Below are 15,248 nucleotides of genomic sequence, written 5' to 3' on the forward strand. Positions count from 1 at the left end.
TAGACACCATATGTGCACCTTCGAAATAAATAATATGGGTCCTATAATCTTTTGAGTACTGATAAGAGAAATCCGGGTGCCTCGATGTTGCAATTTCCAACCACTGTGATTTTGTACGAAATTTTGTACGTCTGTAAAACAGTTACCTCTGGTGTTTTCCGTTGCAAACCAGACTAATTGTCTGTTTTGAGGCCTGCATAACCTATTCAGTAGGAAAAACAACATTTCTGAAGAAAAATGGCGCGTGGCACCTGGAAGGGTTAAAAACTGCCCTTTATGAAAGAAGCATTTGATTGTAAAACATTTTATACGCCGGGAAGAGCTTGGCAAGAGGTCGCGTTAAGTGGTCGAGAGTACATAGCCCTCGACGACTTTGTCAGCCCACTCCACCGCCAAAACTTGCGTTCTGGGGTCAGAGCTAGCCAGCACGGTCTCCCACCGCTCGAGAGAAGGAGCTGTAACTAGATCACCCGGAGGTGGCTCTATTTTGCAGTCCCACAGGATGTGATCGTAGGTAGCACGTTGGCCACTGTGTTTGCAGTTTGGGTTGTAAAGATCTGGATAAATGTGCGCGAGGAGTGATGGGGTGCGTATCGATCTCGTCTGTAGACGACGCCACGTAACCTCTTGTTCTTTAGTAAGTCTTTTGTCTGGAGGGGGGAAAATTCTCCTCTCTAGTTTAAAATGATTGGTGAGATCATGATATGTGATCATTGAGTCCTTCGTGAAATTCAGGGAGCCAGACTCATCCACTGCCCGGTCGACGAAACCGACGAAAGAAGCATGCATCAAACTTCGTCTGCATTTTGAAATTCGCGCGTCTCAGTTATCAGATGTTTCATAAATTTTGAAAAAAACTACCCTCATATTTATTATATCTTGTAACATTCACATTCTTAGAGTTAAGAAAGCAACATTGTGGGCAGCTTGAACACTGAAAATTTGTTACTATGGCAATAATTCGTTCCGTCATTCTCCGCCCTTTGAGAGGTGACGTTCACGCTCATGGTGATCGTGGTCGGTTCCTCAGGTTGCTGTTTTCCCCCCCTTTTTTTTCATCTGTGGAGCATATGGCTTGAGCAAAAGTATTTAGCAGGTCACCTCTGCAAGTGGTACGTAGTCCTGTTCACATATATTAAACTAACGCTTTCCCTTCGCAATTCCTCTGACGTGGCACGGCGGCGCAGCCTTGCGTCACGGGTTTGCATATGACAGTGCCCAGCGCCAAATCGAGGTTGTAAGCTCGTAATACTGACAGGATATCAATTCACAGGGAAATTTAACGCTGGAAAGTAACCGGTATACGCTATTACTGTGGATTTTTCGTATGTGATATTTGTTATTTTTGAGAAACAGCTGGTATTACAGTGGTTGCAGACTCTGTCGACTGCTTTCGACGATCTGTGATCTGCCTCTGCAGTACGATTTCTACGCGGTACAACGTGTAGGAAGAACTTTCATGGCATGTCAACTACAAGTCAGCCTGATTATTGGACCTATGCGGTTTCTTGCGTAATTTCAGACGAACGAACAGAATGTATGTCCCGGAAAACCACATCTACATCATCGCCGGGGAGGTATCGGTCATAACAGCCGCCTTGAGACGGAGTAGTAGTGGACAGAGCAATCAGGTATTCACTTAGTAATTCTCATATTGAAGGTACAGTTGCTGTGGTGCATTGACACTAAGGTGACAAGCTCGCGAATTTTGCCACCGCGATGTCTACGCGTTCACACACGCCTCATTTTTTTGCAGGCGGAAGAACACGAAGCTCTAACCCGCAGCTTTTCAAACCTGAAGGACGCATTAGGCCGCTCCACCGATATTTCAGACATTGAGCCAAGCGTTTATTTCGGACCGTTCTTGGAAGCAATTCGTTCAGATGACACCAGTGGCATCGTAACTGGCCAAGCTCTTGCGTCAGTGAACAAATTCCTCTCCTATGGCCTTTTAGGTAAGTTGTTATATTGGTATATGCTTAGCGTGGGCTGATTCTTCTTCATCTTTAAGTTCATTCATTCATTTAATATTTCTGTCCTGAAATTTTAGGTTTGACGTTTTCTAGCACTTTACTATGTGGTGTCATGAAATCGTAGTGTGGTGGATGGTGGCATGCTGATGAACTTCCCTTCTACATAAACCTTTGTTGCTGCACTAGTTAATTACCAAGCCACTGTGAACGTAAATATGGAAATAAGGTAGACAGTATGGTAGGCAGTGTTGTGAAGCACTCATCATTTGTGGGCTTGATTGTTATGCTGCGCAAGTAATGAGTGCCTGGTGCTGTCTATGTTAAAATTATTTGCGTTGGTTTGCAGTTGAATGTTATTGACCGTGATATGAAAGCATTTAAGATGAATCAATGAGTCTGTCATCATTCGTGTTCTTGTTTCCTCGTGCATGGTATTGTATAATGACTGTGGCAATTTGCTGCTGTGGTGATGTGTGTTCATTCCCTTTTGTGATAGCAAAATTCATTTGTTAGGGAAATGCAAGAATGCGTGTTTGCTGTTTTTCTGCCACCCGATGTGGTAGGAATTCAGAATGCATTGTAACATTTCGCTCCTAATGTTATTTACCTGTTCTCTCCCCTTAGGAAAGGTAGCGAATTATGACTGAAAATGTCATCACCAAGTTACATTTTGATTCCTTGATGATTTTGCTGTGGCCGTTGCTTATTTTTGTAAGATACATTGGAAACCATAATTTTAGGTGGTGTGAGTCTCAGGTGAAATGGCTTATACGCCCATGCTGTTGGAAAAGATGCACTTGGTTGGGCAGTATCTAGTGTGCTGATGTATTTCTTGGGCCTGGATGTATGTTGTAATTGTTCAGCATATTTTTTAAAAGGAGGAATTAAGCATACATTGTGAAAACAAGCATTAAGGTGATAGCTGTTGCCTTTTTTAGCACCTACTTCCTCAAACTGCTATTATCACTAGTCTCCAAAAGTTAACAATTATGAGAAGATGTTATCTTTGGAAGGCATTGTGTTTCTAAGTGTCAAAGGTGCTGTGCTTGCTGAAACTTTGTTAGTGAGCTGCATGTCCCAAGCATTCCAGGCTGTAGACCAAGCAGCACTCCTGTGGCTCTGGCAGAGCTTGCATACTTTCAATTGGCAAGCTGCTTGTATGATAAAAAAATAGAAGGAAAAAAGTGTCGGAAAGGCACACATGTGTCGAACCGGTGCACTTGTGAGTTAGCGTAATAAGCTGATAGAATGAGTGACTCAACTGCTGTGATGTAAGTGCTGGCAGCAGCTTGCTGGCATTACTTTTGGCTTTGTCAGGGTATGTTTTCAGCTGGTACTGGGTTTCAGAAATTGCGACTTTGGATTGTGTTTTTTATTGCATGGTTGCTCAGTTCTTGCGGAGCTAAGTGAATGCACTATTTGACCCTTTTGTAGCTCATAGATTTCTTGTCTAGTTTTCTCACTTGGCCTTTCTTTTGTTTTCTGAAAAATTGCATTGTTTCGCCACTCCCATCACTTTTATCTGCTATGGGAACAAAATTGCAGCACCTACAGATAAAGCTGCACAAGTTATGTGCATTATGGCTTCTAGAAATTTTTTTTTCTAAGGGCAGCTACAGGATTTTGCCGAGACAAGTAGTTATTTGTGAAAAATGAGCTCGCCGACCGCAGCAGTGGCCTAATAGTTAAAGCATCCGCCTCGTGTGCGGGAGGTAAGGGGTTTATTCCCCAGTGCCGCGGGGTACCCACCGGTGATACAGTGGGTACAAACTTTTCCCTGGCCTAGTGCTTGGCTTCTCTTGGGTGAAATGCTTGAAAAATGGGCCTATAACCACCCCTTGTGTAGTTGAAAAAAATACCTTGAGCCATGGTGCTCTTTGACCAACACTGTCCTTGTGCTATTAAAACTCATCATCATTATCAACATGAGCTAGCCAGATTGAAAACAGCATACTAGCTTTGAGCTGGTGCTACTAGGCGTTCTAGGATCCTGAAAAGCTGCTTGCGCTGCTGTGTTCGCTCACTGGTTATGGTGCTTGGCTGCTATCCCGAAAGGTACAGGTTCGATCCTGGCTGTGGCAGTCACATTTTGATGGAGGTGAAATGTTAGAGGTCCATGTACTGCGCAATGTCAGTGCACGTTAAAGAACCCCAGGTGGTAAAAATTATCCGGAGCCCTCCCCTCCTTGCCTGGGTCGATTTGGGACATTAAACAGACCATAAACCTGATTAACTGCTTACTTTTAATTGTACTGTTGTAAATTCCTTTTTGTAATGTGTAGTCTTAAGCTCTGGGATGCAACCACATTTAATACTATCCTAACCACCTGCTGTGGTGGCTCGGTCGTTAGGGCGCCCAGCTATCTGAGCTGGAGGACCCGGGTTCAATCCAGACCGCAGCGGCCGGGTTTCGATGAAGGTGAAACGTAAAAGGCATCCATGTGCTGTTAAAGAACCCCAGAATCCGGAGCCCTCCGCAATAGCGTCCCCCATAGCCCATGTGTCGCTTCAGTACGTTAAACCTCATAATATACAATTCTATCCTAACCGATAAAAATGTGGGTCAAAAGCTATTTAACAATTTACTATATTGGGAAAAAAATAACCTTGAATATACTAGGGTGCCTAGTGCTCTTTGGCATTTGTTCTGCTTTGTTGTTCTGGCAGCTGTGGCTGTGCATTCTCAGTGACAGTACTTGTTTTCAAACTTCTCGGCCATGCTCACTTTGGCCAACTGTTCTGAATATTTGTCTCCCACTGCAGCGTAGGGGTTGGTTCATAACAAACATTGTTTAGTACACGTGGTTTAGTTTTTCTTCACGATTTTTTTTTTCTGGAATATATGCCCAGCACAAGTATTCAGAGTGGACAAAGCTTGGATGTTGGTATTTTTTGTTATGTTAAGGAAGTTTTAATTCTGGTTGTTGTTTAAAGAACATTACAAAGCTATGAGATGGAGTTTACTAGTTTTCAACTTAGCTTGGCACTGTGGAGTAGAAAAAAACCAAGATGGAAGAGTGACCATGATGGTCTGCCAATCTTGCTTAGTAAGCGTGGCTAGTTAGAATTCGTAAAAACAATTTTGGGCCAATAGTTGTAACATCTGTACATGTTTCATGTGCTTTTGTGTTGCAGATCACAGATTGGAGTCATCAGCGTCTGCAGCTGAAAGTATTGCAGATGCTGTTACACATGCCCGTTTCATGGGCATCGATCCGGCGTCAGATGAGGTGGTGCTTATGAAAATACTGCTTGTCCTGCGATCTCTCTTTCTATCCCACGTGGGTGCCCTGCTTTCAAATGAGTCTGTGTGTGAAATGATGCAGTCTTGCATTCGCATCTGCTTCGAGACAAGGCTCAGTGGTGAGTGCATTTTACATATTGTGTTTTACGATTCACTTATATGCATAGATTTCAATAATTCGAATTTTTTCTACCATGACAAAACTGTTGTGGTATAATTGAAAATCATCTCAGTCAATTTCTATGTTATGATTGAACAAATAAGTATTGCGATGGTTGAAGGCGGTATAATAAGTGTAATATGCAGAATCTACAGTAAAAGGCTCATTTAGAAAGTAGCATGCTCAAAGAGGCACATAGCAATGCTCTTCCCTAACTTATTCTTCTGGTGTGAAAATATTTTGGAAGTGCTCAAAGCAAGTCATGAAATTCTAATATCTTGCAGGATGAGTGCTTTGTTGGCACAAATTGCTCCTACTAGTAGTTCCTGCTGCATGTTGTTCGTTGTCTTGGTGCCACATAGCATGTATGAATGATTGCATTTTGGGCTTATTCAACATTTTTCACTCTTTTATTTGAAGCACATGAAAAGTGCTCTGATTAAAGGTATCTTTTCAAAGTTGAGCAGTTGTATGGTCAGTGAGAAAGCAACTTCTGAGAAAAAAATGTTCATTCAGTTAGATTATCATAATCACCTAAATAACTTTGAATTAAGTGTCAAAAAGGCATGCATGTGTTGAACTGCTGCATATGAGTTAGCAGTTCGACACATGCGATTAGTACTTTTAGTAGAGGACCTTTGCAACATTGAGTAAGTTGCACTCTGATAGTGTATTTCAAAGGACGTTACTGCTAATAGTATTGCTCTTCCTGCTGTCATCTCATTTGTCTGTGTTCTGTCTGTCCATTTTTCATGCATCGTTCATGTAAAGCAGTTGATGTTTCATTCTGCGCATTCTGCTAATTCAGTACTGTTTACCTTCTTGCTGTGTTTATAGCAGCTGGTTCTACATTCACTGTGAAAAAAAAAAAGAAAAATGATGCATATTGTATTCCAAAGGATGTTACTGCTAATAGTATTGCTCTCCCTGCTGTCATCTCGTTTGTCTGTGTTCCATCTGTCTATTTTTCATGCATCGTTCATGTAAAGCAGTTGACTGATGTTTTGGCTTCTCTCATTTAGAATATTATTCTCCATGCAATAAAAGAGCTGGATTAGTGCTTTCATCTACCTGTGTCGAAGCCTTAGCTGGAAGTTGTCACAATTCTGTCCATGTGCACAGTAACAGGGTATGCAAGGCAGAATTAAGCCCATCAATAAATCTGGAGGCTTTGACTTCACGAGAGATACACGAGAGCGCTGTAGTATGAAGTGTGTAATTCAGAACAATAGCAAATAATGTAATGAAGTGCTGCTGAGAGGGTTGCTTATTGTGCAAAATGCTGTGAGTAACCTTTCTTTTGGTGGTCCGACAAATTGCACACATACGTGTGCTTCTTCAGCTTGCGTTGAATTTAATTTCACCTTGTGTGTAGCCTGTTTCACTCATGTAGTGAGGCATTGCTTACTGTGCACTACCTGTGCATGTATTGCATGTATTATTGCATAAGCAGTTTGTGAACATATTTTCTTGCAGTATTGCATAATTGGGTAAACCTTTAGCCTAAGTCATCTTGAGGCTATGGCTGATGGACTATGAATATGTCTCATGAAATACTTTGTGGGGTTATCTAGGAAGAGGTCTCGGAGCTCGACTTACATTGGAGCATGTCGCAGAATGCTGCTGTCCTGCGAACTTTAAAGGGACGCTGGGGAAAAGTTGAAGATGGCTTGTACCGCTGGATTACCATGTTCGGGATCGAACCCGCGTCTTTCGGGCCAGCAGCCGAGTGCCATAACCACTCAGCCACGGCGGTGGGACACTGGGTTGCTTACATAGCCTGACCATGCATCAACTGCATTTTACGGATCCAGTTATGCTGTCATATTTTGCTGTGTTCTATTGCTTCAGGGCAGTATAATCGGAAGGAGGGATAAAGCAGTTTGTTTCTTAGGTCCTCTGGTGTGTAGTTGTTGAGCTTTACGATGGAAACTTTTGCTAGTGTTGTTGAAGCTGTTTCTGTTGACTTTGTTCACTTGCAAAATGGTCACAATAAGTGCATGCTGGAAAGTGTCTCGCTAATTCATAAAACACATTTGTGTTTGTTTTGTCTTGTAGAATTACTGCGTAAGTCAGCAGAGCAGGCTCTCATGGACATGGTGCAGTTGCTTTTCTCTCGCCTTCCACAGTTTTCTGAAGTTGCTAAAGGGGGTTGTTCAAAGAAGGTGAGTGTAATATACAGTGTATAATCATTGCTCTGTAGCAGTGACACACACGCTACGAATCCTTTTCATCTAGTACGAAGAGAAAGAAGCTGGATTAAATGGTTTATTTACCTCATTCAAGTTTTCACCTGGAGGGTTTTGTTCTAGATTCTGCAGAGCCCCTTAATTTTGTATTTGACTTTGATTCGCCTGTTGTGAAAACTATGGAATTAAGTTTTGTTAGATGCAATGAAAGACTAGGATCAGTCTGACTGCGGCTTACCAAACCAGGTGCAATGTGAGGCTCTCCTCTAATCAACCAGAAGTTAGGGTAACCGTTCTTTGTGCTTGTTAGCAAATGCTAATTCCTTTATGTGTTCATGCATGCTGCTGCCCCTTCCTGTATATCAACGTAACAGACTGCCTGCTCAGTCGGAAGTATTGTGTATGTTGTTTTGGGAATATCGTGGATGATGTTGACCATTTTAGAGCAGTTTTTAACTTTGGTTACAGAAATATTTCTAGAGCAGGCTAGCTTTGTTGTTTCGCATGTCTGACACAGAGCTAGGAAACGTAAAAGCTTCTGTACTATTTTTTTGGTTGTTCTGTTATTCCGCTTATTTGCTCTTCCATGTTTCTGCATTTCTCCCAGTTGAAAATGAGGGCAAGTGGCATGGACAACGCAAGAAATGCCAGGAAACGTCGGTCTCCGGTGCCCAAGCATAGAAAAATTCCTCGGGAACACGATTCACAAGCACAGCAACAGACACATGCTGTGTCACAGTCACCAGCAAATGTAGCATCTCAGCCGCAGACTCCAACAACAGACGAACAGCCACCTGTTGGGGAGACTGTGGGATCAGGAGTGTCGAAAGTCCCCTTGCCTGGTCCTGGGTCAACGTCTGAGTCTGAATTTCCACCTGCATCTGATTCCAGCCTTGAACCTGGCCCACTGACGGGGGTCATTCACCTGTCGGACTCTGTGCCATCAATTGTTGACTTAGACACCAGTCAGGCAGACTCATTGAGTTGTGCGCAGGTAAGATACGTGATCAATCATTGGAACTTTGTGAAAAAAAAAAAAAAAGAGGATGTATTTTTCTCCCTCTCAAATAATGCAGAGATGTACTGGATACTTTTTTCCAAGAATAGGGTAGGGTTTATTGTCATGATTAAAGTGCATGCAGCAGTAGTGCCATCAGAACTGAAGAAATATTCAATATGTATATGTGTGACATCAACATAGACACTGATGCTAACAGTTTCACCCCAATGGCGATTTCTCAACACTGAAAAGACGCTGTAATGCGCACTGCTGCGTGCGAAATATTCAGTTTGAGATGGGTTAGAGCAGAGTGAACAAGAGTTCACTAATTCCTTATATTATGTGTTATCAGGTACTAATGTTGAGCATTCAGGGCACTTTTTCTAGAATTTGCTAGGGGGGGGGGGGGGGGTTACCAATTTTTACTGTTCTCTGGCTACTGTAACAAATAATTTTCTGTCCAACTTTATTATCATGGGCCAAAAAGACATTGCAAGTTTGGTATTTGGTGCTGTATTGTTACTGCCATGAATTTGCTAGTGTTTCTGGCGGGCTATTTGTGACAGTGTCAGCATGTTCATATTAGAAGTCTAGTATGTACTGTGCATGAAGAGTTAAGAAGCCATTCACTGGTGCCAAAAGAATTTCTGGCTGTCTGATATCATGCTTTGGTCTTTTGAGACATCTGGCAGTAAGGTGGTGCTCCATTTTAATATGCAGTGCATTTATCACCTGGGGAACCACAAAGGCCACATCATATAGCCTGATGGCAAATTGGACAATGTGCATAGTTCCCTGTTAGCTTTTGAATTACGTAGTGCTTTTATATGGTTTGAGAATGGCATGATGTGCAATCGTGCAGCATTTGTTTCACCCTGCATTTACCATCTCAGTACACTAGCAAGGTATGGTAATGGCATGCTTGCTTCCAGGAAAGCCGACAGACTGTACCCTGTACTTTACCCTCTTTCTATATTTGGAATGCCGCAGTGGCTAAAGATGTGTGCTGCATCTTTCTCTTTTCGTCGTCGTACCATATACATTTGTGCTTTCCTTCATGTGTTCCTTCTGTGAAAATTTTTATTGAGATGGAGAGTTTGCCTTTCAGTGTTTTATGAGTGGCTCTTGTGTTGTTTGACAATGGCCATGGGTGGCTGCTGCCATATCTACTCAGAACATTACTTCCGGGTGGGTCTTCACTGAAAGGCACACAAGGCACTGCAGTTCAAAATGCACACAGTGAGGGCTAGATCAGGGGGCACTTGTACCAAAGAGGTAGTTTGTTGAAAACAGCTATAAAATAGCAGTATTTTCGTATACCATGCACAGAATTTGCCAAGTTATGGTTTTATTTTATGTGCAGGAAGGTCTGGACAGTGTCCTGTCTATGAGCCAAGACCTGACAGGGAGTGAGTACAACCTTGTTGCACAAGAGCCGTCAAGCCTAGAAACAAGCATTGAAAAGGAAAGCACAGGCACAGTGGTCACTATGGGTGGTACTGGAGACAATGACTATGTCAATCCACATGGTGTGCGTTTCACAGCACTGCACGGTGGTCGGGAAGGTAAGTTTGAAGCATTTTATAAAGTACAGTGTTTAGCCATCTGTTCCTGCGATTAGCTAGTCAAAAACTGTGCCATTACACACTTGATTAGGCAATGCACATAATTAGTCTTCAAATATTGTATCACTGTGTGCACAGTATACGGTGTGTCAAATTGCTTGAGCTAAGCAAGAAAAGGAGACACCCTTATCGTTTGAGAATAAAACTTCTAAAACTGTCGCTTGACAACACCTTACACAGGTAAAGCATTTTATGTTTATTTTTATTTTATTATTTAGTTCCCTTGAATGACTCTTTCTAGAATGAGAGGGGCTTTCTGACCAGCTGCAGTGGCCACGGCCATGGTAGCTACGTGATGTCTGAAAGAGTTGGTGTGGCGAACCAATGATAACCCTCTGCTACTGACGTCACTTGCATGACATGATGTCGTCGTATGCCAGGTTTCGTGTGAAAGCCTGGCACCGCTGGAACCACACCACTGGTGGCCGCGGGGTGTGAAAGCGGGAATTTAAAAAAAATGTATTGTAAATTTTCCAATCACTTTTGAGGTCTTGTAAATGGCATGAATTCTCGGTGGCCTGTACTCTACATAATGCAAGCATTTTATAGGCCAAGCTCAGACACCCTTTTCAGGGACCCTGTAAAGGGGAACGTTGCTTTCGGAGGCAAAATTTTTAATTTTTGGCATAGAGCGATGAAATTTGGCACGCTGATTGGGAAGTACACTAAATGAATAAATACTAATTTTCGCTCATATACTTTCAGTAGTTTTGGCATTTTCAATTTTTATGTGCTTTATTGCTGTACCAAACTTGCAGAAAGCCTGGCATGACAGCAAAACTTGATGGGAACCTAGAGTCACTCTTAAATTTTAGCTAAAGGAATGGTGCGTACAGTGACATTCTCCAAATATTTTTAACAACCAGGGTTTTTTCTACACAGTATTATATCCATGCTTGCATAATGTGCTCATTACTGTCTTGTTAAATTAGTGACAGAGTGAAAAAAGTGAGAAAGTAATTTAGAAATATAGAATGTCACTGCATAAAGAATTTATCAAGAAACAAAATGCAACAAATCGCATGAAAATCTATGAAGCCATAGTCATGCTATGCTTTCTGCAAGCAGGGCAGGCAGGTCAAAAAATACTTTTGAGAAAACTGGCACTTTCTCGAAGATCTCGGCCAGTTTCTTGCTGCCTGTGGTCACAGAAAACATTTTTAAAGGTCACTTCTGGGCTCTTTTCGGAGAAAATCTTTTGGTATATAATTGGAAAGACCTTATATATACAAAATCTGGTGTTTTCTAAAATTACATTTTTTTTCGAGGTTTTCATGATTTGAAAGCTTCATCCCCCCTTAAGTTTGTCTGCATGGCAGTGTGTGAATTTCATTAAAACTGGAGGCACTAGGCACCTAATGCCATTCTTTTTGCAACAAAAAGTGTGGCATTGGTGTAAGTGTATTATTTGGAACCTCTTCTGTTGGATTGCTATGAGGTCCAACCATATAGCTCTAGGGCGACCATTTTTCATCATTGTTTTTTGTATGGACCATCAAGAAATGGAATTCATTGCTATGGGATGTGATGAGCCAAAATACTGTGAATCTATTTTATAAATTTTTGTATCCCCCACAATAAGCCATGTAGGCACTGAGTTTTCTTTCAATAAGGGATAAGAAATAAAGACTGGTAAAATACAAGTGAAATCAGCAACCCATTTCATTGAAACAGGTCACTTATGCAGCATTGATAGTATGTTAAAAAATAAGACTACTGTTATGTTTATATATTGTTAACGTTTGCATGGGAAGCTCTTAGCAGTTGTTTTTCAGTGGTACCTGCCTAAGCGGTTGATGTGCTGGTTCCCATTGTCATAGGAGCAGGCCCCGTGGTGCCTTATGGGCTACCTTGTGTATGGGAGCTGCTGCGCTTCCTTGCCAGCTTGCTGTACGTGCCTGAGGCAGTTGGCCACAACCAGCAGCAGCAACAGAGCCTTGAGATGATGATCCATTCAGGCCTGAACCTACTGGCTGTGGCTCTGGAAAGTGGAGCTGACCACATCAGCTCCTTTCCCTCTTTGCTCAGCCTGGTCAAGGATGATGTGTGTCGCAACCTTCTCATGGTGGGTGGTGTACTTTGCCTTTTCTTGTGCCTTTTTCCTGTTTTCATGGCTGGCTTCTCGGTGGACTAAACCTGCCTCAAACTCATCATTTTTGTGCTGAAAACTTCCTTATTTTTATTTGGCCCACTTTACTGGCTCAGTGGTTTTTTTGCTATTGAGCACAGGTTTGTGAGCCAAATCCTGCTTGTGGCAGCTACTATTCAATAGAGATGAAATGCCTGTGCGGTGAAATTTAGAGCATGTTTTTAAGAAACCTTTCTATGGCTGAGAATATCACTATTATGACACACCTCACAGCCTACAGTGCTGCTTTGGTACGCAAAAATCCATAAACGTTGTTGTTGAAAATGTTCACATTTCTTGAAAGCTTATTTCTGTATCTGACATAAAAAGAAAAAGAAAAACTTCAATGAAATTTTGATGACTTGATATGCTTTTGTTTGTTTCAGCTCTTGAGTTCATCTCGTCTTTCCATTTTTGTGTCCTCCTTACGTGTGAGCTTTTTGCTGTTTGAGGCACTTCGTACTCATCTCAAGTTCCAACTAGAGGTAGGTGACTGTGGGATGTGTCCTGCTCTTCTTGTTTTTTACTGTTTAAAGGACCGTGAAATGCCTCACTATTGAACTTAAAGAAATATATGGTGGATAATGACATGACGCAATCTACGTGGTGTTTTTTGAGATCCTTCTTTTGCAGAATAACAAATATGAGCAGTGGTATTCGGGTTTGAGTATTTTTGTCTGCCCTTGTACATCAGCTTGCACTTCAAGTGGGGCCCTGAGAAATGTGCCTTTTACCATGGCCATGTCGCCTCATCTTGTATATTTTTTTTTTCTCCTGTTGTCATTTGCGTTTGTGATGTGCATATTTTGGTCTAGTTTTCCTAGCGCATTCACTCATGGTGTTGCCATTCACCAACGCCATATGAGTGACGTGCACCATCGCTCGCATAGCTCGTCAGAATTGTGTAAGGACATGGTGCTAGTGAAAGGCAGAAGCAGTTCACTTGGAATTCCATTAGTGAGCTCTTAAGCCCTATTCATGGTGGTGGTACCCAGCTGAGGTGTACGTGGCCATATACCCTGTTCATTGATTGCATTTGTACTGTGTGCTCAAGGGGTAATGTGCTCAAGCCTGGTAAATGGTAATGGGTACATACACATCCAAGAAGTTAAATTATATGCTGCAAGACCGTGGTATGAACAGTCTTCTACATGGCTGCATGGAAGTTGCCATGTTTAATCTCGTTTGCCACCTGTCCTTATTTTCCTTAATTGCAAATGCACCAGCCTGCCTCTGGAAGTTGCTTTTTGAGTGAAGGTTCAGAGGATATGCGAGTGATTTGTGTTATTCAGTTTTACTGCTGGATAATGCACTATTCTCTCTGTTGTTTGCATGAGTGTGTCTACATCTTAACTTTCTCTGTGTGAGCGCATTAAAAACAATGAAGTGATAAACCTGGAGCTCATTAGTTTTAACTTTACTTTTCAGTTAATGCTGCAATCTTTTAATTTTTGTCATACACGGATTGGCTCATTGCTAATCTGTACAGTATGGTGCAAGAATTTGTTTTCAATGTCTGTGTAGTTGCTGCTATTGTTTTTTATGACTGCGAACAAGACTGATGGCTGTCTGCTAGAAAATGTTCTTGTTGTTTGTTGTGGGGAAAAATTTTACTTGGAATTGAAATTTAATTGAAAAATCCTGGAGCCCAGGGCTAAAGGCGATCAAGTCTGCCTGACTGGGCAGGATGCAAAAATTTTAAATGCAGGATTACAGAACAGCAACACTGTGGGGCAGTCATTACAAAACACATGCATCAATAAAAATGGAAAAATCAATATATACAGCGGAACCTCAATTATACGACTTTCAGAAGACCGCGTGAAACAGTCTTATAATTGAAAATCTCTCACAAGTGACACATTCGCGCAACAAATACATCCGCTACTCTGGCTTTAAAACTTAATTGAAGTTTGTTTCCCTGCACGTTATAAATAAGTGCCCATTTTCGTTTTGCTAGAATTGGTTCTGAGACGGCACGCAGTCAGGCTTTCTGGCATCCAAGAGAGGTGGCTTCAGACGAGGCACATGAGCACTCCTGTCCCTGCGCGTTAAGTAGACATAGTATGCGCCTCGAAAACAGTGATATGGATGACACGCCAGAAATATGGCTGCTCCAACCCTTCTAAGACATTTTGCGGCACACAGTGTAACCATTCCAGCGACATCTTTCTGTTCAGACTTCCTCCAGAACTACTGTCACTCAGTGGCAGCAGTGTCAGTAATTGGAATTTGCATCATAAATAAAAAAAAGCGCGATGCTCGCCTGCGACGTGAATTCGCTGGCGGCGTGCTCTCTGCAGTGATGTGAGGCCCATTGGGTGACAGTGCGCCTCTCACTCCTGGCTCACTCATTGTTGACAGGCCTAACGTGTTTCACACTGAACCCGCAGTGGAAAGTGCTTCCGAACTAGCCGCTGATGACCGCAGAAATGTCTTAATCATGTTACTGCCTCTATGATAATTTCATGCTGGTACGAATGGGCAGTTGATTTTCTTTATGCCTTCGTCAGCGAAGCGTGTGGAAAAACAGGCGACAGTTGTCAGTTGACAAAACAAGGTGACAGTTTGTAACCACTATGAAAGGATTGAAATTAGTCGTGTTTAGTTAGCTGACCATTCGCAAATGAGCGCCCCGTGAGCCTGGACAGACAGTTAGTACTGTAGCTCGAGGTGGTTGCTAAATAATGCCTCCTGCCCTCTTTGATTTTTCAGATGTATCTCACCAAGCTCATGGAGCTGATTGTGAGCGAGTCACCCAATGTGACAAGGGACCAAAAGGAGTTGTCTGTGGAAGCTGTCTTGCAATTTTGGAGGATACCTGGCCTTATCACTGAGCTGTACCTCAACTATGACTGTGACCTTTTCTGCTCCAATTTATTTGAAGATCTCACTAAAGTACTGTCAAAGGTTAGCAAGCTACTTGAAG

At 42.2% G+C, this 15,248-nt stretch overlaps 1 protein-coding gene across 2 annotated transcripts in view; it reads left to right on the forward strand.

The window, feature by feature from the left end:
- Nucleotides 1-958: 958 nt before the first annotated feature.
- The window catches only part of garz (Sec7 domain-containing protein garz), an 82,952-nt gene continuing 68,662 nt past the window's right edge, over nucleotides 959-15,248 (forward strand). For both annotated transcript variants that reach the window (XM_077649563.1, XM_077649564.1), the window contains exons 1-10: nucleotides 959-1,112; nucleotides 1,523-1,631; nucleotides 1,757-1,955; nucleotides 5,109-5,336; nucleotides 7,436-7,542; nucleotides 8,174-8,560; nucleotides 9,930-10,131; nucleotides 12,012-12,256; nucleotides 12,706-12,804; nucleotides 15,035-15,229. In XM_077649563.1, the coding sequence (XP_077505689.1) occupies nucleotides 1,536-1,631; nucleotides 1,757-1,955; nucleotides 5,109-5,336; nucleotides 7,436-7,542; nucleotides 8,174-8,560; nucleotides 9,930-10,131; nucleotides 12,012-12,256; nucleotides 12,706-12,804; nucleotides 15,035-15,229 (1,758 nt within the window). In that variant the 5' untranslated portion in view covers nucleotides 959-1,112; nucleotides 1,523-1,535. The remainder of the gene's footprint in view (nucleotides 1,113-1,522; nucleotides 1,632-1,756; nucleotides 1,956-5,108; nucleotides 5,337-7,435; nucleotides 7,543-8,173; nucleotides 8,561-9,929; nucleotides 10,132-12,011; nucleotides 12,257-12,705; nucleotides 12,805-15,034; nucleotides 15,230-15,248) is intronic.

Source organism: Amblyomma americanum, chromosome 1 (genome assembly GCF_052857255.1).
Source record: "Amblyomma americanum isolate KBUSLIRL-KWMA chromosome 1, ASM5285725v1, whole genome shotgun sequence".
Classification (NCBI taxonomy): Eukaryota; Metazoa; Arthropoda; class Arachnida; order Ixodida; family Ixodidae; genus Amblyomma; species Amblyomma americanum.